The sequence below is a fragment of the Phoenix dactylifera genome, chromosome 10 (assembly GCF_051530095.1).
Source record: "Phoenix dactylifera cultivar Ajwa chromosome 10, Ajwa_hap1_PhDact_Kaust_v1.1, whole genome shotgun sequence".
NCBI lineage: Eukaryota > Viridiplantae > Streptophyta > Magnoliopsida > Arecales > Arecaceae > Phoenix > Phoenix dactylifera.
This window is the reverse complement of record NC_143199.1, coordinates 27,844,392-27,867,367: the sequence shown is the minus strand read 5'-3', so window position 1 is coordinate 27,867,367 and position 22,976 is coordinate 27,844,392. Positions and strand designations below refer to the sequence as shown.

The window sequence follows — 22,976 nt, the reverse complement described above, 5'->3', positions numbered from 1 at the left end:
ATCCAATTAAAATAAATAAAATTTTTGAGATTTAAATATTTTTTCTGGAAAGTTTGATGATGATTGTATCCCACGGATCTATCGACAAGTGTTTCACGTTGGCGACCTCCTCTGGAACCTACAAGCTCACCGTTTCTAAAAACAGATTCCTTGATTAAATCCATCTGCCGTTTCCTAATCGGACGGTCAGAAACATCCTCTCCTGGCCTTTGTTTCCTTCGCCACTAGATAAATATCTCGAACAACAACCGAGGCGAAGAAAAAAAGAGGCTATAAGAAATAAAAACTTGCGTCGTTCATCTCGTAGGTTTCTTATTGCTCTAATTCCTTCACTCCGGTGATCGATTCCCGGCGTCCATGGCGGAGAAGATCATCTTGAAGAGCTCTGATGGCGAGGTCTTCGAGGTGGAGGAGACTGTGGCAATGGAATCACAGACGATCAAGCACATGATAGAGGATGACTGCGCCAGCAACGGCATCCCCCTACCCAACGTTACCAGCAAGATCCTCTCCAAGGTGATTGAATACTGCAAGAGGCACGTCGAAGCCTCTGCCGCCGCCTCCAAGGCCGCCGCCGAGGACTCCTCCTCCAAGCTCGCTGACGACGAGCTCAAGGCCTGGGACGCCGAGTTCGTCAGGGTCGACCAGGCCACGCTCTTCGACCTCATCCTTGTTAGATCCTTCGACCCTTGATCTGTCCACCCCCCCTCTTTTGATTTAAGTTTTCGTGATTTCCTTCTTTCTTCGTCAATTAGGCTTGTTTGTTTATTTTTATTGCTCTTAGATTTGATGATATGTGTGCCGTTTTTGATAGGGTCATTTAGGGGGGTTTCTTTTGGTTATTTGTGCTGGGATTTGTTGTTAGGTCTGATCTTGTTCGGCTTTCATATTTGCCTCATCTATCTCTGGCTGTGATTTTGTTGGGGTTTCTTTTTGATAGGGTTTCATATTTGCTTCATTTATTGGGGTTTCTTTTGGTTATTTGTGCTGGGATTTGTTGCTAGGTCTTATCTTGTTTAGCTTTCATATTTGCCTCATCTATCTCTGGCTGTGAGTTTGTGATAGAAATATGAACATCTGATTTGATTTCATGAGGTTCATGTATTTGTTGACGTCGGGTGAGATTTCTGGGCTCTGCTTTTTCTATTGATTTTGATTGCATTCTAATGGAAATAATTGTTGCTCTGCCTGTATCTATTTAATATGTGTTATTATGACCAAAGGTATCTAACAAGGTCTTGCAGACTTTTGTTACTAAAGAATACCTTTCTATTTCTTTCGTAATGTGCATAATTGGGTTAGTGACGATGTCTTTGGTGTTTTCTCCCATTGTCTTCATCATTTGTTATCTCCTGTTGATTTGAATTCATTGGCTGAATTTGGTTATGCAGAGTGAGAATAACTGGAATAAACCAGTTTTAAGGGGGTTAATGGTTATGTGACTTGTTCGTATGTCGTCATCATAATTACCAACTAGGACCTTTAGCTTAAGATAGTTTGTGTTTGTTAGTTATTTTCTTCGATATACTTTAGTTATTATTGCATATAGGTGTACAATTTCTTCATCAGAGAGAGGGAAGCAAGAAGATGTATTTACATGTGGCTGAGAGAAAGGGTGAAAGAATAATATCTCCTTAGGTGGAAAGCCCCCTCAATCTATTGCATGCACTTACATCCATCATGCAGTATATTAAATGAGTTATTTATTTGATAGTGGTGCATTACGAATATTACTTATAATGACTGCACCAGCATCTACTCATTTATATTTTTGAAAGACTAAGTTCTCGCTACAACTGACCAGTTTTGTCTGGAGGGGAATGTTTTGGCATGGACCAAGCTATGTTACCCATAACGTTTGACATAGCCCAAAGTATCTGCACTGGCACCTAAACATGGATGCTGGTAAAACATTCGGACTTGGCTTCATAAGAAGAAATTCTTAGATTGTGAAAAGATCTGACATTTAGATGCACCGGCACCCAACAAACAACTTTGAGTCCATGTAACATTGTGACAGTTGAAACCTCCCCTTGGTTTTGGCTTTCAACTGGTTTTATCTAAACTGATCAGTTTTATTACAGCTTTTGTCCAATTTCAATTGTGCTTTCCAGTTTCTGCCAAAATTAAGCAAATTGGTCGTGGATGATATGTATATTCATCATTTGGCTTTTCAAATCATTTTTTGAGAGCATTTCTTCATTTCTGTAAGCGTGTTTGGGTAAATAAGGCTAGTCATTGTTCTTGCTTTTTTTGTGAGTTAGATGTTTTGACTCAGGTGTTGCATTTCTTGTACTTGTGAATCACTTATTCATGTAATATTTCAGACTTCCAAAGTCTTCTGAATTATTCATCATGTAGACTTATCATCCTCCGCTTTACAATGGTACAAGCAGATTTTTTAGTTGTTAGTTAATCCAACGTATAAGAAAATAAACAAGAAATCAATAATCTGTGGTTCCTGAATTGGTTTTATACATAATTTAAAGTATGAGATAGAATTTTTCTCAACATTTAGACAATCAATAATTTAGTGCTAATGAATGGTATCTTTAACCTCAAGAAACAATTTCTGGACAATTTTTAAAGTCATTGTGACAATGGCGGTGCAATTCGAAGGAATTCAAAATGAAGTAATTTTTAATGTGAAACACTCTTTTGCTTTAGAAATCTCACTTTGAGGAAATAACTATTTTGAGGCTGATAAGCGTAGCTTGTTTTTTAAGGCTTCTTTCAACATCTTAAAGTCCTATATATTACTCATGGAAACATCATATTAATGTACGATCCATTTAATCCCCCATTCCCCTTTAAACAAAGAATAAAAAAACCCGGCCTGCCCCAAAGAAACCCCCTTTAAGGAAATAATTATTATGAGGTTGATAAGCATACCTTGTTTTTTAAGGCTTCTTTCAACATCTTAAAGTCCTATATATTACTCGTTGAAACATCATATTAATATACCATCCATTTAATCACTGTGACTTATCAGTAGCTAAACTCTATTGTCAATTCTATGCTGAAGCGGTTTATGTTGGACATGCCACCAACTGTTTGTACTTCTGCTTGGAGCATGAACTGCACTTCAACAGACATCTGAGTTTTGATGCCTCTGTAGGGTTGAAAACTGCAAATAGAATCCTCCCCTGGATACATAATATATTAGATATTTGACATGTCCGGCACTTGGCATGTGGCACACCTCATGGCCCCCATTTGCTTCTCTTATCATCCTATGCAGAAAATATTGAATAGATTTCCATCTTTCTTTTATGCCCGCATTGCTAGTATGTGCTTTGTTGTTTGGTGGCATTTGGCAAATTATTCAGGGTTATGGTTGCATCATCCTGAATAGGTGATAACTTGAAAGAGCATGAAGTAGCATCAAGAATTTTCTCCAGGATGTTTCGTGTAACGAGCATTTGATCATACCATTGAGAACAGAGAGCTGGAATTATACACAGTGAAGTTAGGTGATGAGTCACTATACTAATTCTCAATCTTGTGAAGGGACATTCTGTTCTGAATCACATTAGGCGCATGAGTACTTATTAAACATCTGGTTTTGCGGTACTAATGGCATGATTATTAATGAAAGACAGGTAGGCTCTGCATAGGTTTGTTTTTGGTTTTTGGATCACGCCACAGCGATGGAGGTGGGGAGAATTCTCAATGAAAGAAAAGTTTAATGTCAACTGTTTCTGGCATCAAGTTCCCTTTAATAATTTTATGGTTGTAGTTACCTATTTATTTGCTGCTGGTGTTAGTCCATATTCATCATAGCTTAGGGGCGTCTGTGCCATACTTAATATCTAGGGAATCATGAAAATTTGTACTTCAATGTCATATGGTTCATGTAGATGAGCTGGTGCTTGTGTGCACTTGCTGTCACAGGTTCATTGGATAGGGGGCATTTTAATGCTTCTATTGGCAAGTGAACTACATTCTCATTTGCATATAGGTGGATATAATTGGATTAGATACGATGTTATTTGTGGCAATGAGTGTATCCTTTTTTTTTATTATTCAATTTGTTCATGATGTAAGATGAGCTGGTACTCTAATTTTCTTGTTGCCTTATACATGCTCTGTTTTAGTAAACTTTTTATCCCCTAATAAATGGAGCCTTCAGAAACTGAAATATTATTGTTATTCTTATAATGGAAATAACTGCAATTATTTCCCAAACAAGCCTTTGGCCGGATCTTTTGGAAAGTAATAAAATTGCAATTTTTTGCATAGAATCCATGGAATATTGTACCGCTTTGAACCGTTAGGTTCGGGCCGTACCAAGCCATACCGAGGGCGTACTGGCACGGTTTCGCCTTTCAGTTCGAGAAACTAGTGAGGGAGGGGAGAGGGGGAAGAGAGAGAGGGGGAGGGCCGAAATAGGGGTTCCATTCTCAGTTTCCCTATTTCAAACCCCTATTCGTTAGAAACAAGGGACTCCCTGACCCTCCTCTGGGCCTCCCCCTCCCTCTCGCTCTTTCCTTCCCTTCCTCTCCCTCTCCCCCCTCCCCCCCTCTCACTCTCTCTCTCTCACACACACATTTTTCCTTTCTCCTCCCTCTCCCCCTCCCTCGCTGGCTCTCGTTTTGTCGATATATGCTGGAACGGAATAGCACGGTACTGCACCGCCGGTCAACTAGTACAGATGCCGATACCGGTATCGCATGTCTTGATTCTATCTATGATAATAGCTGTTATATGACATTTAACATGAAATAATGTTGTTCTTTGATAATATCTTTGTTAACTGAATAAGATATTTTTTTCTTTTTTAAAGAAAGATATGATTTTATAATTTATTAAACAATGAAAATGTGAATAATGGTCATGATGGTATAATGGATAAATAATGATTGTCAATAAAATACCCGTTATGTATATGTAATATCGGGAACCCTTCAAAATCGTAATATGACATAGGTAGAGTAACAGTTGTGATACACAGATACACTCGAGTGTATCTCCACTTAGATCTGGTGAGGTCATAATTGGATGATGGGCGTCCATTATCGATAATCCATATTATTGGATGTGATATAATATCTTTAAAGTATTTTATACCAAAACTAATATTTTTGGAGATCCTTGGTCTATGCATGATGATTTAAACTGTTGTATTCTATGTATTGTTTCGTATTATGTAGATTATCCAATTTTTGACCATTTAATGCATATGCTATGAGTCTCAAAATCATATGATTTTTTGTGTGTAAGCAGTTCAGAAATAGTAGGTCACATCGAACAGCCCGGATCATTGATTTTGGATCCTCATTGTCCAATCATGACATGACCGGATAGACTCAAGTGTATCCTAGTCTACCTCTATTTTAATATGTAATTTTGCATTCATTTTTTTTGCATTGTGTCATTTTGCCTTGTATGGTTGCAGTGCGTCAAAGCAATGTTTATGTCCACACATATGGTTATGCTTTCCTGTATGTCTGTATTTCTTGTTAATCAGGTCACTCCAATGTTTTTGTTTTATCAGTGTAGAATGATCTTTATATCTTACTTTTTTTATGTTGTTTCAAGAAGGGGGGGAGGAGAGTGGTTGCAGAACTAATGCAATATTTTCCCCTATTATGGCTTTACACATTGTTCTGATTATTAGCTGCAACATGTATTCTACTTCTCTTGTTAGAGTTCGTCCTACCTTGCTGTAAAGCTTTTTATATATTTGCAAACAAGAATTCATCTGCTTCGAGATTTATTTCTGCATTTGTTTAGTTTGTTAGTTGTTAGAATTTTATGACTCTTTTTTGAATCTTTGCTTGGTGTTTCCAGGCTGCAAACTATCTAAACATTAAAGGCCTACTGGATCTGACCTGCCAAACCGTGGCTGATATGATCAAGGGCAAGACCCCTGAAGAGATCCGCAAAACTTTCAACATCAAAAATGACTTTACTCCTGAAGAAGAGGAAGAGGTCCGGAGAGAGAACCAGTGGGCCTTTGAGTGAATGGAATTTACATGTTATTTTCTGATAGGTGGGTAGCTGGCCTTGGGGTGATTATGGTGTAGATTGATGGCCTGAAACAATGCTGGACTTCCTTCTATGATGCTATTACTTTTACTGTGAGCTGTACAAAGTATATAGGGTTGGTTGCTTATCCGGACATGGGCACTGCTTGCCAACCTTATTTGGATACTTTGTGTATTTTCCTCTTGAATCATCGAACTTTGACAATTATATTACATTTCCTTGATTTGGATCCGATATAGGTGGTGCAATTTGGCATTTTCAATGGATTCTATCATGCATATATGCTTGGTTGAAAAAGTATGAAAAGTCAAAGGTACATTTGATGGCCTAAGATGGACATCATGTGGTACCCATGAGGCTCTGCTGCTAAGCGGTAGGTTTCTTTCCTGTAGGTTTTCATAGGAATATCAGGTTGGAGTTGCATTGGTGTTCTTTTGATTTCAAATGGATATAGATACCGTGGATTGTTGCATTAAAATTCTTCTGTGATGGATATTGGTAGGAATTGTCGGATCATAAAAACTTGTTTTTCTTTGTTAAATGCTAATTGTTTCGGCCAATTGTTTTGGATTTGATTTAGTATTTGCAGAGTGGAGTACAAGGTACTGCTGTATAAGATGGAACGAACATAGGCTGATTTCAGGCAAATCAATCAAAGCATATGCTGTTGCTTGGCAGTCAGCTTTGAAAGCAACTGAGCCTTCAACATCGATCAGCTTCTAAGAAATGGCGTAGCGCTTTGTAGCAAAAGCTGAAAAAGAGCCGGTATTTGTTATCCAGAATGTAAGTGGTTGGCTTTTGGCTGTTGTGACCTCTAACGCTCGTCGAGTGGCCAAGCATGAGCATTGAGTGGTCTGGGAGAGCGAGTCCGATTGCTCGAGGTGCTGTTTGGCTTATGGGGCTGCCTCGTTGATTGGTATCTATTTTGGGACAGCAAACAGGGCAAAACATCCTTCGACTCGGTAGGTAATACTCACCCTGAGATTAGTGTGAACTGCTGGTGTACTAAAAAAAAAAAAGAACAGAGCAAAACGAGGAAGAGGAGTCCCGCTTATCCCGTGTGCATGATGATCCAACACGCCATAGTACTGCACGAGCAAAGTATAATATGCATCGAACCAAGATGTTGAACCATTATTGCATGTCAATAGAGTGGTCTATCACTAAGTTTTTCGATGGAAGTGGCTTATCGCTAAGTTGCGGTTTAAGTATATGCCACGTTATTTTATATAAAATATGGGTGATGAGGGTCGTCAGAGGATCAAACTTTATGGCTCGACTATGTTTTTTTTTTTTGTGTGTGTGTGTGTTGGATGGGGGGGGGGGGGGGGAGGATTGCATTACTATAAAAATAGTAAACAAAACAGATGATCACTAAGCACCTGAACCTAACAGAACAACAGTAATATCCATGGCACACTAATTTACAAAGCAGTAGTAGCAACATCAAATATTAAAGGTCCCTGCAAACCAGCTTTTAAGGCATATGTGGTAGCCCAATGTGCCACTTGATTCTCTGTCCTAGAGATGTGAGAGATTCGAATTGCAAAACAAGACCACGTCTAAAGCAAAATATCCTGCACCAGAGGAGAAGCCAAGCACCATGTATATAGTTAGGTTCATTAAACATAGAGATAATATCCATTGAATCCCCCTAGATCCAAATCTACGAAGCCTGGAACTTCATTATAGCACATTTAAAACCTTCTCACAATCCCAGTACTTTGCATATGGAACAAAACATTGAGGGAGAGGGCGTCCAGCCACCCACATCAGCCAGGTTGTATGATCTCATAGGATCAATCTTGCTGCTGCTGTCGAATCTCTTATGGCTCCATCAAAATTCAGTTTCAAGACACCAAGGGGACAGGGAAACCACTTACATTGCAGAGGAGAAGGGCCAACAAGCTGCTGCGTAATATTTCCCCAGTTCTTTGACTGTGTCTGAACATAAACTTGAGCACTAGGAGAATCATCATTCAGCAGGTAACACAAAGTACTCCTCACCAGCTTTTGAGGAGTCAATAGTTTCATACTGAAATACCCTATGGTTTCTTCGATTCCACATTTGCCAACCTGAACATGCCACCACCAATTTTACCTTTGCCTCCTTCAGGGCGTTGGATAATAGATCCAGCAATGCCGGCAAAGATGCAGGTGCATCAATGTGATAGTGATTAGCAATTGAATACCAGCAGAACCGAGCATAAGAGCAATAAAGTAACACATGGGAAACATCTTCCATATGAGTCGGGCATAAGTCACAAGTAGTCATATGATTAGGAATAATACTGATGGACCAATTTCCAGCAAAAGAATTTTACCTGCATTGGTACTTGCTCGACCATACATTTGACATCCTAGAATATGTTTCATGATGCAATATTTAGTGCTAATCAGACAGAAACCTGTTTCAGTCATAAAACTTCTTTTCCTTTATAATGTTTGATGTCAATAATGGTGATATGCTTCAATCACGTCCGTAAACATAAGAAGCACATCGGTTAAGAACTTGCATTGATCCCACGTGTTCTAGTTGAAGAGAAAACTGTATTTTTCTTTTTTTGATTAAAGAAAATTAGATAGCAAATCTATCTAAACTAATAAAATGAAGGAAAATATTAGGAAATAAAGAACACTAGCTTGATGGACGGAGAAAAAGTAGAGTTTGGATTCTCTGTGTGGTTCAACTCCATGCACCCATTATTGGATTCAAATATTCTCAACTCCACAAAATAATTTAATACTTCAAACAATGATTAGCTGCAGTTGTTGCAACACCTTTTAAGCTCGATTAGGAATTAAAATTAAAGCCACAAAAGCTTTCCTTCGCAAGCCAGACCACGTAAATTGGCATCACATTCTCCTATAGATATCCAATATCAGAAGCTACAATATGCACAACAAATTCCTAACAAAATATGAAGCACCGCTATATTTGAACCCATAATTTGAATCTGGCAACCTTGATTCATGGATGAAAATCGATATTGCATCAGGCTTTACAGCAGCATAAACTTGACCAATTTTGAAACCTTTTAGGGTGCCAACAGATTTGGACTGGTTATTAGTCACCAGGGTTTGAATTTCAATAGACCTTCTCCATCTAATCCTTAAAAAAAATGATGAAGAAGGCTACAATTGTTGTTAGAGACCGAGACAAATCTAAATTATATTAGCATATAGAATTTTCAAGTTACTAACAAGCATGAACTACAGCTATGGAAGCCAAGTTACTAACAACCATGGAGAATTCCTTACATGCCACCCAAATGCCAAAAAAAGAAAAAGAAAATAAGCATGGAGAATTAAAGAACACGTAAATGCAGAATGGTATCAAGTCTACCGGATGCCTGACAATGTCTCGCACAAGTATCCACAAACAAAAATAATATTTGCATCTGTTGAATGGTGTAAAATTCCTACCACTCTCACTAAAAGAAAAATTTCTAGATCTCTCTCTCTCTCTCTCTCTCTCTCTCTCTTGTGCCAAGAGGGCCAGACATTGGAGAAATACACCTTAAAACATGATCAGAAGCAAATTAACTTATCCATTAGCAAGAGGGTGCTAAACTTCCCATCTGTTGAAAACAATTGCAACAGAATTCCAAGCTCCCATGGTTTGCAGGAGTTCCAACCTACCAACTGAGATGAATTTATATCATCTGACTCTGAGTAACTAGAAAACTATGCCCTGCCAATCATAAACAAATAACTGAATTATATGAAGTTAAAGAAAGAAGAAGGTTTTTCTGCTAGTTTGAAAGTGCTTTCAAAGATGCACAAGATTTGAGAAGTTTGGAAACATAAATTATGAGGAAAAAACAATGTATCACAAGTATATTAGGATTTCGCTCATGGTTTATGATAGAAATATTAAAAGGACTTATGTATTTTTGTCTACTCAATGCAACAACCATTTTCATCATCAATGTAACATTCTTCCCCCCCTCTCTTTATCGTCCATTTCGAGTCTTTGAGCCTTTAAGTGCAAGCAAACATACTTTGCAAACACTATTCCCAAGGGCATTGCAAAAGACCGTATGAATTAAGACAATATTCTCCATAATGGAGAATTTCTTGAACATCCTCAGTAACTCAACTTTGTAATGCCGCTGGACATGACCTCCCGTACCATACTGGTCAAGTCAGCCACTCAGCCACATGCCTTGGTATTCCTAACAGACAAATAAATCCAATCCTTCCATCAACTACTGTTGAACATATGAAATCTATGAATATGATATCAAAAGCCACAGAGTGTCCTCAAAGAAAAAATAATGAACAAGTCAGTACAGAAATTTTATGCATGTTTGAACCCATAAAGTAATAAAACTAAGGAGATAGCTTACATCATATGATGTAGTATTATAATACAAGAATGGCATACATATTTATGAAACACAAATCAATCAGATGATCATTTCGGTTAGAAACCAAACCACGTGACCCATGCTCAACGAATTTATGAAATATGCCGAAAAGATTTCTTTCTTAATGCATTGGTAAATGATGCCTTGATTAGGATAACAATAACATTCTCCATCAGAAATCATAGAGCCGGAGTAAAAATTAAGTTTTGAAGGCATAACAATTTCTCTTCACAACTATTGCATTTCAAGATAAAACTGAGAATCAACTGATGCTAGATATATGAGAATTATACCTTATTGTATTCTGGGTCCTCCTAATCCAATTCAGAACATGATGGCAATCCAGATCGCCAATAAACAACTTATTTTTGGTACGATAGGACTTCAGTTCATAGGTTTCCCGTTGGCCATTATTATCTTTCTTCATTTTAAGTGATTCAGGCACGACCAACGCCCCACTCTGGTCATAATAAGCATTACAAATGAAGTCAATTACTTTCTCAAAAGGTCGTGAGGCATCAAGCCAGTTATAAATAAGCTCGTTCCGGAACCAAGTCATCTGCCTCTTTGCAAAATTTCGAGATGCTTTCTGAAACTCGTATAAAAATGCATAAAATTCTTCAGGAGAGCTTTTACCCCCTTGTTCCCTACAACTTAGCAAGTACTCCATAGCCTGTCTATAACCAATTGCGCGAGTTGCAGAGTTCATATTTGGACGAAGACCTATATCAAGAAGCCATGAGGATTCTGACAGAAGTCCTTCAGGGTCCATAAGCATCTCCTCACACCTCAAATCAATCGACCTATATAGAGCTACTCGTGGGCTTGAAAGAAAAAGACAAATGAACTCATAGTCCAGGTCCTTTGCAGGATTTTCTTGAAGATTATTTAAATCAGAAGTGCCATTAACTGAACAGCTCGTTAATCTCGAGTCAAGTTGTTCACGAAAAGAATCATATGGTACACTAAAAGCTGAAGGAGGTGACCCGGAAGACCTGATAATCTCAAGGCTACGCCTCAATCGATACCAATTGTTTTCAGGCAAGAACCGAGCTTTCGGATCACCAGCCTTCACTGCCCAATCCACAGCTGCATCCCACTGCCCATTCCTCTGCAAGTCCATGAGCTCGGAGCATACTTCAGAGGCGATCTCTATTGATGCTTTTGGAACAGCCGGTTTTCCATATATATACCACCGTAGATACAGACCAGTCCCGCCAGCAACTATCGGCACCCGGCCCTTCCCAAGAATATCCTGTGTTGCTTTCCTAGCATCCTCAAAGAACTGCCCAGCTGAATAATCTTCTGATGGGTGTAAGGTGTCAATCAAGTGATGAGGCACTTCCCTTCTGTCAGTAACTGAAGCCTTGGCCGATCCAATGTCGAGTCCACAATACACTTGCACGGAATCGGCGCTTATGATCTCTCCATCAAGCTTCTTTGCTATCTCCAATGCAAGTCTACTCTTTCCGGCTCCAGTGGGACCAGATATTACAATGACCTTGCTCTTCTTATTTTGGTCAGCAGCTGAACAAGAAGTTGTCAAACTGTTCCTTGGGGAAAATGAGGACATGGAACTTCGCCTGAGGGAATATTGAAGAACTAAATTCCTTTTCATTTTTATTGCAAGCCTCGTTCTCCAAGCCGGCAACCCAACTCCCCCACTTATTAGTGGAAGAGCATCTACAACAAGTTAAAATCAAATCTATTTTAAAAATTAAAGTTAGGGGCATTAAGAAGTTAACATTCACATTCAGGAAACTGGAAAAAGTAAAACATTATATAATATCCACAAGAATTGAATCTCGATATTATTTTATCATTTAGAAACGAAAATGAAGGTACTAGAGATACGGAAGAGAATCTGAACAGCAGCTCAAAGTAATAGTCAAATCACTCGCGAATTGTGAAGATTGCCAACCAAAAAAAAAAAAAATCATGCTATTAAGCTGGATTAAAAAATTAATGTTGAAAAGATGAACTATACCAACATAAAGCATTCGCAGCTCTCTAAAGAGACATCTTGCAAGAGAAAAGAGCTCCAGTTTTCCACTTAGGCATTGCCTCAAACATTTGGCACACAACAACAAAAACTACGTACTTAAACGTGAAAACAGGTCACGGTAGGAGCAATGGGAAGTAAATCGGAGAACAGGTAGAAGAAAATCCACCTATCCGTCGTTGGATCATATTTCCGCTGCTATGGCCTTGGAGCGTCGGGGAGTTAACCAAACCCTATCCAACTCCCCAGCATCGAAGAGACTGCGCTTCCTTTATCCGTAACTCGTAGACCGCTCGGGCCGGCTTCAGATCGGTCGGAAGACGTCCGACCAACCCGGACCCACTTCGTGAACCGGCTGAACAAAAATCCTGCAGGGGCATCCTATACAGGGCCCTCCCATGTTAGACGACGTCAGTTAATTTTAGAATCTTAAAGCAGGAGATATGATGGAGGATATTATATGGTCCAAATTATATAGAAAGGAGAGAGTTTCGAATCGTTGAATAATCCTTTGATTTCATTTATTAATTTGTTCAAAAGTACACTTCCACAGATCTTAAAAATTATGTTCTTTTCTATAAATTATTAGTTTTATATATCTATTTTTATTGAGTTAAAGATAAATACAAAAAAAATTAACTAACAAAAATATACAAAAAAAAAAAATTATATGAGTACAGACATAAAGAGAAATAATTTATAAAAGTATAGATATAAAATAAAATAATTTATAAAGATATACATGCAAGTACCAAATTTGCAAGGATATACACATTATTTCAGATTTTAATAAAGATATGTATATAAAATAAATAATTTATAAGAATATAATACAAATAATAAATTTGTGAAAATATTTATAAAAAATACATGTAAAAATTTTAACTTTGAATAACAAATTTTAAATAAATAATAAATATTTAAAAAAAATTTATGTATATCCTTATAAATATTCGAAATGATATAAATACTCTTGCAAATGACTATCTGCATGTGCCATTATAAATTATTCTTTTTGCATATATATCTTTATAAAAATATAAAATTACAACTATTACTCTTGCAAATTTAATACTTGTGTGTACCCTTATAAATTATTTCTTCCTATGTCCATGTCCTAATAAATTACTTTTTTGTGGGTGGGTTGAAAAAATGTACACCCGTAAAAAAAAGAATAGTGTATAAGAATATATATAAATAGTGAATGTAAAGGAGTATATGAGTATATGTGTAGACCTATATTTGAACCTTTTATCTTATAAATATATATTTACCCATCTCAAAACAGTCAAAGCGACTTCATCTAGGTGGACCTATCCCGTCTTTCCTACAGTCTTTTTTATTTTATGATTTTTTGGACAATACTCACACTCGTTGTGTGTGAGTCGCCGATGTAGATAAAATAAAAATAAAAAAAAAAAAAGTCAGTCAAAGGAAGCACAAGTGCAGTAGAATATATAATTAGCTGATATGCGAAGTGGCTATAATTCTAATAGGACCACCCACCATTGAATCCTATTATTATAAACTCCATATGCTAATACTTTAAAACTTGTTTGGCTCTGTAAGTAAGTAAAGCTAAGATCATACTCATAGTGCCAGAGCACATTAAGTGGGTATTCACATGGTTATATGTAATCCTAGTATAGAACCCGCAATGTGCTCAACGAATTTTTAATGGAAAAAACTGAGCTTTGATCCCAAAATTTAAAGCTTGCGACCTTGATGAACATACTCTATAGCTCCAGCTTCTCGAACAGGCATTAAAAGGGACCTTACAACACTTCATGTACATCAGGTTTTTCTGGTGGGATGTAAATCAGGTTTGCAGCAGCATATAATTAAGTTTACACTTTTAGATGAAGGTTGTATACTGATGATTTCAGTTGAGGACTTAGGCAAATCTAAACTTCCTCAAGTTAGGATACAGAATTTTCACTAATAGTACTACAACCATTATCATGAAACCCAGTTCACTAACAAGCAGGAACGATCCCTCGATTATCAAAAATAAAAATAAAAAAAATCAAAGAATGCGTAAATAATTATCCCATCATGCCCAAGTAGCCACAAACAAAATAATATATGCACCTGTTGAATGGTGTACAATTCCTGCCATTATGTCATAAACAAAACAGTTCCACAGAGAGAGATATATATTTCTTTCAGGAACACATTGGAGAAAAACACCTTAAAATTTACATGAACTACACGTTTAATGACACGATGCTTGCAACAATGAAGAAAGGCCAAGAGTAGTAGTAGTCAAATCCGTCATAACGCAAGCCGATAGTTTGAAAACTTAGATGATGGCATTGCCATGATCCAAGGCAAATTAACTCAGCCAGCATCTGTAAAAACAAAATTGCAATGGAATTCCAAAGCTTTTGCAGGAAAGCGTGCAGGCTATCCAACCTAACAATTGAGATGGACCTCGTCATCTAACTTTGAGAGTGCCCAAAAAACTAATCCCTGCATATTACAAGAGAAACAAAAGCCTCAGATATCTGAACTAAAAAAGAAGGCAAAAACAAAGAAACAGAGAGTTTTCTTCTACTGTTTTGAAAGGGCTTATAAATAAGTACACACAAGATTTGAGTAAGTTCAAAAGCATAAATTAAGAAGGCCAAAAACTTATATATATTAGCATTTTGCTCATGGTATACAATTAAAATATTAATAATATTCATCTCTTTTTGTCTACCTGATGCAACAACCATTTGAATCGTCAACCTTACATTTCTCTCCCACCTTATACTAATCATTAATATTTTGAACAGCTTTTGTATACTTGGCATTATGTTGCCAGCCTTATCTGTAATATTTGTCAGTGCCATCCTGTGCCTCACACACACTGGCAAGCATATGCATATACTGGCACACGTAAGCTGGCATGCAGCGGTACTGCATGCCAGTCTTGCACTAGCAAAGAAAAGCTTGGCATCACTGAAATATTGGATGCATATAAGCTTGGTTGTTTCAGCATATTTGCCATAATTCAGTCTGTTGTCGATAACTTAAACATTCAACAGAACATGGCAGCATGCTTCACCAGATATTTACATAATGTATAGCTCCTTGGCCAAATTAACATAATACACTGGCTCCATGATGTGACATTTTTTTAAAAAAAAATCTGTAACTTCCATCTTAATCTAAAGACTCTGCTGTATGAACCAAGATTCAACTGCCAACTGCACTAGGAATCACCAAACAATGATCCAAGACAAAATGCACACAATGGAAAACTGCTGTCCTCACAAGCAGCAGATGCAAAGGTAAGGTGCATCCAAATCTTTGATTTTTAAGATGATAGTGTGTTTCAGATACTTTAATAGATATCATATTACCAGCTTAGATAACATCATGAAATTTAGATACTCAAGCACAAATTCATCAGCTACAGCCTCAAAGATGTACATGCATGCATGCTTGTGCCGGCTGTTCGCACATGTCTGTCTGTAAAATTGCCTACTGTTCACCAATAAATTGACTAATTTTATCAACATCTAAGTACTACACAGATAATGGGAACCTAATTATGCATAATGGAAAAACTTTTTTCTAATTTAAGGAAATGTCTTGAGATCTCATGGAAGAATATTGCCAATTATGCTATGAAGAGACACCCTTTATAAGTTCCTTTAGCTTAAATTCATATAAATTCTAACATGATGAGCACTAGATACCATCACTTAATTCTTTAGTCTTCATGAAATCAAAGGAGATTAGTGTAGCTCTATTGAGTCTACAAAGTCGCCAGTGAATATAAAAGAAAGCTCTTACTCTGGTTCTTGAATAAGAAGGAATGGTATTTTAGGCGTCCACAAGTGTTCCACTAAAGGTTCCTACTCCTCAACAATCTATTTAATTGGATGGAGGACAAGCACCAATAGAGTACATTTAACATCTGCTCAGCCACTCATACATTTAGAGCTGCAAACCTGGTTTTGCAATATGCAAGAAGATGGTCAGAAATAAGAAGCCACCAAGACATAGGAGGAAGGCAGAGCACAAGACCCTGTGTTTGACAAAGCAAATCAGATATCCTAATGATCCGATACTTCAGGAAGCAATGGGTAGCCATAGATCTTTTTTGTTGTAGACAAAGGAATTCCAAGCCTGAGGCTATCTGAGACACAGAATCATATCAATCCTAATGACATGGATGAGTGATTTTTATGCATATTTTTTACATTTTTTTAAAAAAAATGAAAGAATTGTGTTAAAATTGTTTCATCCTAAATGCCTTCAGTGAATACGAAGCATTATATGTTTTTAAGACTCATTAGGATTTGCTCAAAGTTGTATAAATGATGTCCATTCATCACTGCAAACAAAAAAAAAAGGTAGTCTACATGGAATCGGATAGAATACCTAGTGCAATTTTGGCATATCCTAGACCAATTTTACTATGTCTGTGCCACGAATGCTATTACTCTATCCGGCACATTACATAATGATCTCATGACCACTGATGATGTCCGTTAATTTCACCCAAATATCTGTAACATAGGACGTCATCTGAATTTCCTTTCTCATGCACAACACCCATAGTGATCTCAAAATTCTTGTCATACACACATTCAACATTATCATTATATTAATTTCTGCAATCAAAAATCATGCTTCTTATTCCTCCTCTGCCTCAATCTGTCACTCATTTTCCCACATGCCCATGAGCATAATTCTCAAGCATTATTATTGAGGGCAATGCATAAAACAATAAGAACTAAGACCACCTTTCCCATAATGAAGATTCTGGCCCATCATTATCAAAATAGAAGCTTCAAACATCCTTTTAAACTCAACACAAAATCATGACACCCTTGGGCACAACTTCCCATAACATATTGGTCAAGCCAGTCACATGACTTAATTGACAAATCAAGCCACTTCATTTTATCATCAACTATTATCCAACACATAGATCTATGAGTATAAAAGAATGATTGATCATAAGGTTAGCAAAATGAGATTCAGAACTATCCATCATCTAGAAACAAGAAAATAAAGACCAAAGGACCATCCCTGATGGAACTAGTGATAAGAGAGATAGAGGTGATTTCCAAGTAGATTACTTTCATGTTAAACAAGGCACTGCACAAAAAGTCAAATCTATATAGCCAACCCCATAGAGAAGGGTGAAGATCATTGCTCACATCTTTCATGTCAAATGTGTTTCAGGCTGCAAAAGTATAGCATCTATAAGATCCTCATCAAAAGAAATAGTAATGTCAAAGTCCAACGACAAGGACTGCTTAACCATATAGCTAAATATCTTGTATTTAAACATTTCCAGGTGTTTTTCATAAAATGTTAAATGATGGATATTGGGGCAACTTAAATATTGAAGCAAGCTCACAATTTTTTCCCTCTAAGCATTTACAATATAAAATAAAATTAACTCTGTCAGCAATTACAACTAAATAATTTAGCATATGAAATACTAAGATCAACATGAACTTAAAAAAAAAAAATGATAGCAACCATTCCTGTGAGAAAGCACTAGACATTTAAAGAAAGATCTAGCATCTGAGTTGCTAAGTGACTCATATCTCGACTTGACTGGTTATTCATATAAAAGCAATAGATGACAAAATCAACAACATAATGCTTAATTTAGAATATGAAATACTAAGATCAATATGAACTTAAAAAAAAATGATAGCAACCATTCCTGTGAGAAAGCACTAGACATTTAAAGAAAGATCTAGCATCTGAGTTGCTAAGTGACTCATATCTCGACTGGTTATTCCTATAAAAGCAATATATGACAAAAACAACAACATAATGCTTCTAATAAGAGTAGATACAACACTTCATATGCACATAGTGAAAACTGACATTCTAGCTAATACTAGCAACAGAATACTCTTTATTTTTTTTGTTTGTTTGTTTCTTTAGAATGTCAGTTGTTGGACAAACAAAGGTCTACAGCCATATCATCTCTACTAACCTATTAAACAAAGAGTTGTTTAAGAGGGCGAGGAGGCAAACATGGAATTGAATAATTTTATTTATCAAGTCTACCAAGAGTACTTCAAGCAATACCTTCCAGTCGTGTTACCTAGGCTTTTTAAGGAGCCATCAGGATGACATATACAAATATTTGAATTGTGGAGAACCCAAAAAGATTAGTGGTGTTTCTCCTTCTACTAGGTGAGATAAGGCTGAGATAATGAATAATTGTTCCCTAAACAATATTTGCCACCAACTTAGCAATCCAAGAATATATAACCATAGAAATTACATTAATGCCAACCTGTTGGCTGTAATTTGCATTTCATAATGTGCATCAATTTGTGTTCCAAATTATACCTTAGGAATATGAAAGTCATCAACTAACTATCAAAACATTATGAAAATCATCAGTTAATCATGTCCCAATCTAGGAAAGGGAAATTAGTTATCCACTCCAAAGTAGCAGTACCCTCCAACCAAACGTAGTTTATGAGGGTACCCCCCTCTAGAAATGTGAGAACGTTCACAAAGTATAAGTAAAATTCACTCCTATTGAGAATTAGATATCGAACAAGTTGAGGCACTGTATATGGTGATTTTGAAGTAGAAGGACAAAAAACTTCCAAATTTGGGTGAAATGGGCATGCCAACTAGTGGTCCAAATCCTAGCATAGTCAGTTCTACCATTGTCAAATAGTAAAGATCTTGATATAAGTCTAACTAATGGAAAGCTTGACTTCACCATGAAAGGCAAAGATCAACTATGTATTGACAGATGGATCTATCAATAACTACTCAAGCTCCGAAATGTTTGATTTCATATCTGCATATATGTGCTTGAGTATAAACTATGTGCTTAAGATAACAAATAGTATAAACTTATCGAACATACATCCATTTTTAGCAACATCCAAACTTGTATCCTCTTCACACTCTTTACTCCAGAGGCTAGCACTCAGGTGAGATATCTTAAACTTTTCTAAAGTTTATTTCTAATGTTTCCTGTATCAGCATTCCATCATCAATTCCTTCTTGTAATAATATCATATTACATTAACAGAAAGGGGCAAGGAAAAAAAAGGACCATTCCAGGTCCTTCTAACAGAGAAACAACAGGAGGCCACATTCACAACATAACTGAAGAAAAGTTTTACAGCAGTTAGTTCAGAAGTTCACGTAATGCAACAGATGATATTATAAATTTAACATGTCATGATCTACAAGTGAGTTGAAGACACATTTAGATTACAACCACAAGTCACATCAGAAATTAACCTATAGAAAATAAACAGTGCAGCAAAATGAAAGAATTAACTAGTTAACATCGTATTTATCATCCAACCTAATAAACAATTACGCAGTCGCTATCCTATAACAGAGATAAAAAATGCATGACAGCCTTTTATTGGGAAAAAAAAAACTTACCAGTATTTGATCATGCCATCCCATCCACAAGTTGCTACCTTGCTCTGCTCCAATGGATGCCACACACACCCGATACACACTCCCTCGTGGCATTTTAGAGTCCTGAAAACTTTGCAACTCTTCCAATCCCAAAACCAGCACTTCCCCTCCCCATCCCCTGACATAACAAACCGTCCATCTGGGGAAAAATTCACCTGACAAGCATAACCTGCAACAATGTGCCCCGCAAATCTCTTCTTTTTATTCAGCTGAAACCTTTCTTTGGTGCCATATATAAGTATCTGATTATCCAAGCTCTGTGCTGCCAGCCAATTTGAATTGGGATGAAGAGCAATTGATGGCATGGAATGCATGTGTGGCTCACTTATATACTTTATAACCACTGGAATTCCAAACTCCCATACGCGAAGGGACTTGTCATCACTCGAAGTAACAAATCTCCGGTTATTATCCACAAATGTGATGGTATTCACGGCCCCAAGATGTTGATCATACTCTTGTGTGATCTCCCCAGAATTCATGTCCCACTGAACGATCTTCTTATCACTCATCCCTGCAAGAAGAATGTTTTGCTTGTCTTCATCGGGGTTCAGCTTCACGACATAGGGGATTTTCCCAGTGGAGAAGGTTGAGATCACCTTCCCGGTCTCGGTGTCCCAATACTTGATGTTCTTGTCGTACCCGGCGCTCAAGAATTTGGTACCATCGTTGGAGAAGCAGATATCCCGGACCGCCTTGGAGTGGCCCATATAGGTGCGCATGCACTTGCCCGTATTGAAGACATCCCAAATCTTGACCTTTGAGTCCATGCCCGCCGAGAGGAGGAGGTGGCCATGCTTGGGGAAGAATCGAATGGCGGCGACGCCCTTGGTGTGGCCGCTCCACGTGTGGACCCACCGCTTGGGGATGTAGCAGTGGTCATTGGCGGCCTTGGCATCCTTGGGAGGTGCAATCCACGACCGGCCCTGGTAGTCGCGTTCCTCCTTCCCATGGAAGGTGCTCTTGTCGACTTGCTCGACCCTGTCCCCTCTCCCCTCGCCGCCTCTCTCCTTCTCGGCCTTCTTCGCAGCATGCTCCTCGGCGTACTTCTTCTGCTCCTCGGTAAGCTCACCCTGGACCCCCTCCTTCTTCCCTGCCCACGGGCTATTGCGGTTCTTGAGTATCCACTCCTCAGAGGCGGGGTTCTCGACGTCGGGACCGGCGGCGGCGGCGGGGTCTTCCTCGGCAGGGGTGGCCTTCATCTGGAGGCGGCGGCGCTTCTGTTCCTGCTGGGGGATGTTGTAGACGGAGAGGGCCTGGTTGCGTTGGAGGGTGTCGAGGTCGCCGACATAGTCGATGCCGGAGGGGTCGGCGGCGTAGCCGTACTTGTGGAAGGTGTTGTACTGCTCGTCGAAGAGGAAGGGCTCGATGGAGGCGTCCTCGACGAAGCCGAGCTTGTGGTTACGCATGCCCTGGGGGACGCCGTCCTTAGCGAAGGGGTGGGCGGGACCGTGGATGGGGGCCCAGAGCTGGTCATAGGTGGGGTTGAAGGCCACGGCGTGCTGGGCCGGGTCGATGGGGCGGTGGAGAAAGCGAGCAGTGCCGGCGGCGGCGAGGGCGAGGGCGGTGTCGTCCACCCGCGGCGCGGCGGACTTGGCCGGGAGGAGACGGGGAGGAGAGGACGAGGAGTCCGAGTCCGGCGAGGCAGGGGCCGCCTCCACCTCCGTCTCCCCTCCTCCTTTCCCCTTCTCTTCTCCTCCTTTTCGTCGCGATTCTTCCCCGTCTTCTTCGTCGCTCTTGTCCCCGTAGCTTTGGAGAAGATCCATGGTGGCTTCTAGGGTTTTCGAGGACGAACGGGAAAAAATAAAAAGCCCTAGCTTTTTGATCCGCTCGAGTGGGACCGGAGGCGGTAGTGGAGGAGGGCAACGGTATGGATCGGATCGGGTTTAAATATTATACATTTTCTTAAGCCAGACCGGATGGAGAACCCGAAAAGTCCAGACCGAAGCGGTCGAGTTTGGATGCCAAGCTGAGGCCGGTCCAGGTAAGAATTATCTACACGAGATAGATTTTGACGGCTGAATACATTGCCATCGAAAAAGATTCAGCAACAGTAATTAGCTGGATAATGAGTTGATAGTATTCAATGCTGCTCATCCGCTCGCACTTGATATTTAAGAGTCCCCTGACGGCACGTCTTCAACAAAATTTTTCATAAATACTGCCGACTTGGTTACTTCTTTTATGGCAAAACACTTCCCACAGATATTGTGGACCAAATTATTAGCTGTCTCGATCCAATTCTGTAATATTTTGTCTTCATCTTTGTTGAATGTATGACCTGCTCATCTTATCAGAAAAAATAATAATAATAAAAAACTCTTAAAGAAAACAAAACTCAGAATGGTTCCCCATGGGAAGTGGTTTGTGGTGTGTTATTAGAAGTAGAATTATATATATATATTACATTAGGATCAATTGGAACCTGCATTCCATGCATGGTGGTGCATGATGCCCAACTAGTAGTGGAACGGATCATCAAAGGCCTAACTCGGTCTCTTTCTAGCTGGGAATCTGATCCCATCCCTCAGAAAATTCCTACAGCTAGCTTGTGTACGTGCCAGCCTTTATCCAAGTCCATAATAATTTTCTACTAAAAATCTACCATCTCAATGTATTTGATATACGCTTGAATGATCCCATATATAAGTGAAACTATATTTATCTTGATGATGTAGTAGAAAAATATACTTGTTGGCAGTAATTAATCATGCCAAGCTCTTCTGCAATCAGCTACCACACTTCTCTCCAACAGTAGATTTGGTTTGGTAATAATTTTAAGATTTTGTAACTGTGAAAAGAAACATATTTTTGTACGAGTCTTGCCTATTAATTTACTAGGTTTAAGAATGGACCAAGCACACATCATTTTGATTTTTCGAAAAAAGGATGGAGTCCTGCCATGTTATAATTACCTAGGTCCAAAATCTATCTTAAGCATGCAAAATCTATGATTATAACTAGAGAGCTATGACAATTAAGATAATCCTCAGTTCATAAATCTAAATATACCAATCAGAATTTTCTATAATAATGTTGTAAAAGAAAGTAAAGAATTTGCACCACAGAAATTTGGTCGGCAGTTTAGTTTATCCGGTGATCTCTTACCCAGATATTGCATTGGCTGTTCCTAGGCCTTTCATAGCGGCTGCTCGGTCAATTCACCTTGCAGTGGTCCATTA

General features: G+C 38.4%; 3 protein-coding genes across 11 annotated transcripts; 1 reads left to right on the top strand and 2 right to left on the bottom strand.

Moving 5' to 3' along the window:
- The first annotated feature begins 251 nt into the window (after positions 1-251).
- LOC103722611 (SKP1-like protein 1A) lies at positions 252-6,225 on the top strand. The gene is made up of 2 exons (XM_008813224.5): positions 252-672; positions 5,794-6,225. Exons 1-2 carry the CDS (start codon positions 358-360, stop codon positions 5,965-5,967), a joined length of 489 nt encoding a protein of 162 aa, XP_008811446.1. The 5' UTR covers positions 252-357; the 3' UTR covers positions 5,968-6,225.
- Positions 6,226-7,581: 1,356 nt separating this feature from the next.
- Positions 7,582-12,719, bottom strand: IPT9 (isopentenyltransferase 9). 8 transcript variants are annotated; one of them, XM_008813279.5, is made up of 3 exons: positions 12,536-12,682; positions 10,658-12,047; positions 7,582-8,101 (listed from the first exon to the last, which is right to left on the bottom strand). In XM_008813279.5, the coding sequence occupies exons 1-3, from the start codon at positions 12,552-12,554 to the stop codon at positions 8,089-8,091; spliced, it is 1,422 nt and encodes a 473-aa protein (XP_008811501.3). In that variant the 5' UTR covers positions 12,555-12,682; the 3' UTR covers positions 7,582-8,088. The 8 variants fall into 8 exon arrangements, with proteins under 8 accessions (XP_008811501.3, XP_008811484.3, XP_088561907.2 ...); XM_008813262.6 differs by having other exon boundaries at positions 7,582-8,067; XM_088705781.2 differs by having other exon boundaries at positions 12,352-12,614.
- Positions 12,720-14,430: 1,711 nt separating this feature from the next.
- On the bottom strand, positions 14,431-21,655 carry LOC103722596 (uncharacterized). 2 transcript variants are annotated; one of them, XM_008813205.5, is made up of 2 exons: positions 19,756-21,655; positions 14,431-14,838 (listed from the first exon to the last, which is right to left on the bottom strand). In XM_008813205.5, exons 1-2 carry the CDS (start codon positions 21,558-21,560, stop codon positions 14,832-14,834), a joined length of 1,812 nt encoding a protein of 603 aa, XP_008811427.3. In that variant the 5' UTR covers positions 21,561-21,655; the 3' UTR covers positions 14,431-14,831. The 2 variants fall into 2 exon arrangements, with proteins under 2 accessions (XP_008811427.3, XP_008811433.3); XM_008813211.5 differs by lacking the exon at positions 14,431-14,838 and having other exon boundaries at positions 19,752-21,649.
- Positions 21,656-22,976: the final 1,321 nt, after the last annotated feature.

Bases quoted from the DNA above. Each gene is read 5' to 3' on its own strand.
- LOC103722611 (XM_008813224.5), top strand. From the start codon at position 358: ATGGCGGAGAAGATCATCTTGAAGAGCTCTGATGGCGAGGTCTTCGAG. The intron at 673-5,793 runs GTTAGATCCTTC...TGGTGTTTCCAG, and splicing joins CGCTCTTCGACCTCATCCTT to GCTGCAAACTATCTAAACAT.
- LOC103722596 (XM_008813205.5), bottom strand. From the start codon at position 21,560: ATGGATCTTCTCCAAAGCTACGGGGACAAGAGCGACGAAGAAGACGGG.
- IPT9 (XM_008813262.6), bottom strand. The intron at 8,068-10,657 runs GTATAATTCTCA...TGGCATGTTCAG, and splicing joins AGGACCCAGAATACAATAAG to GTTGGCAAATGTGGAATCGA.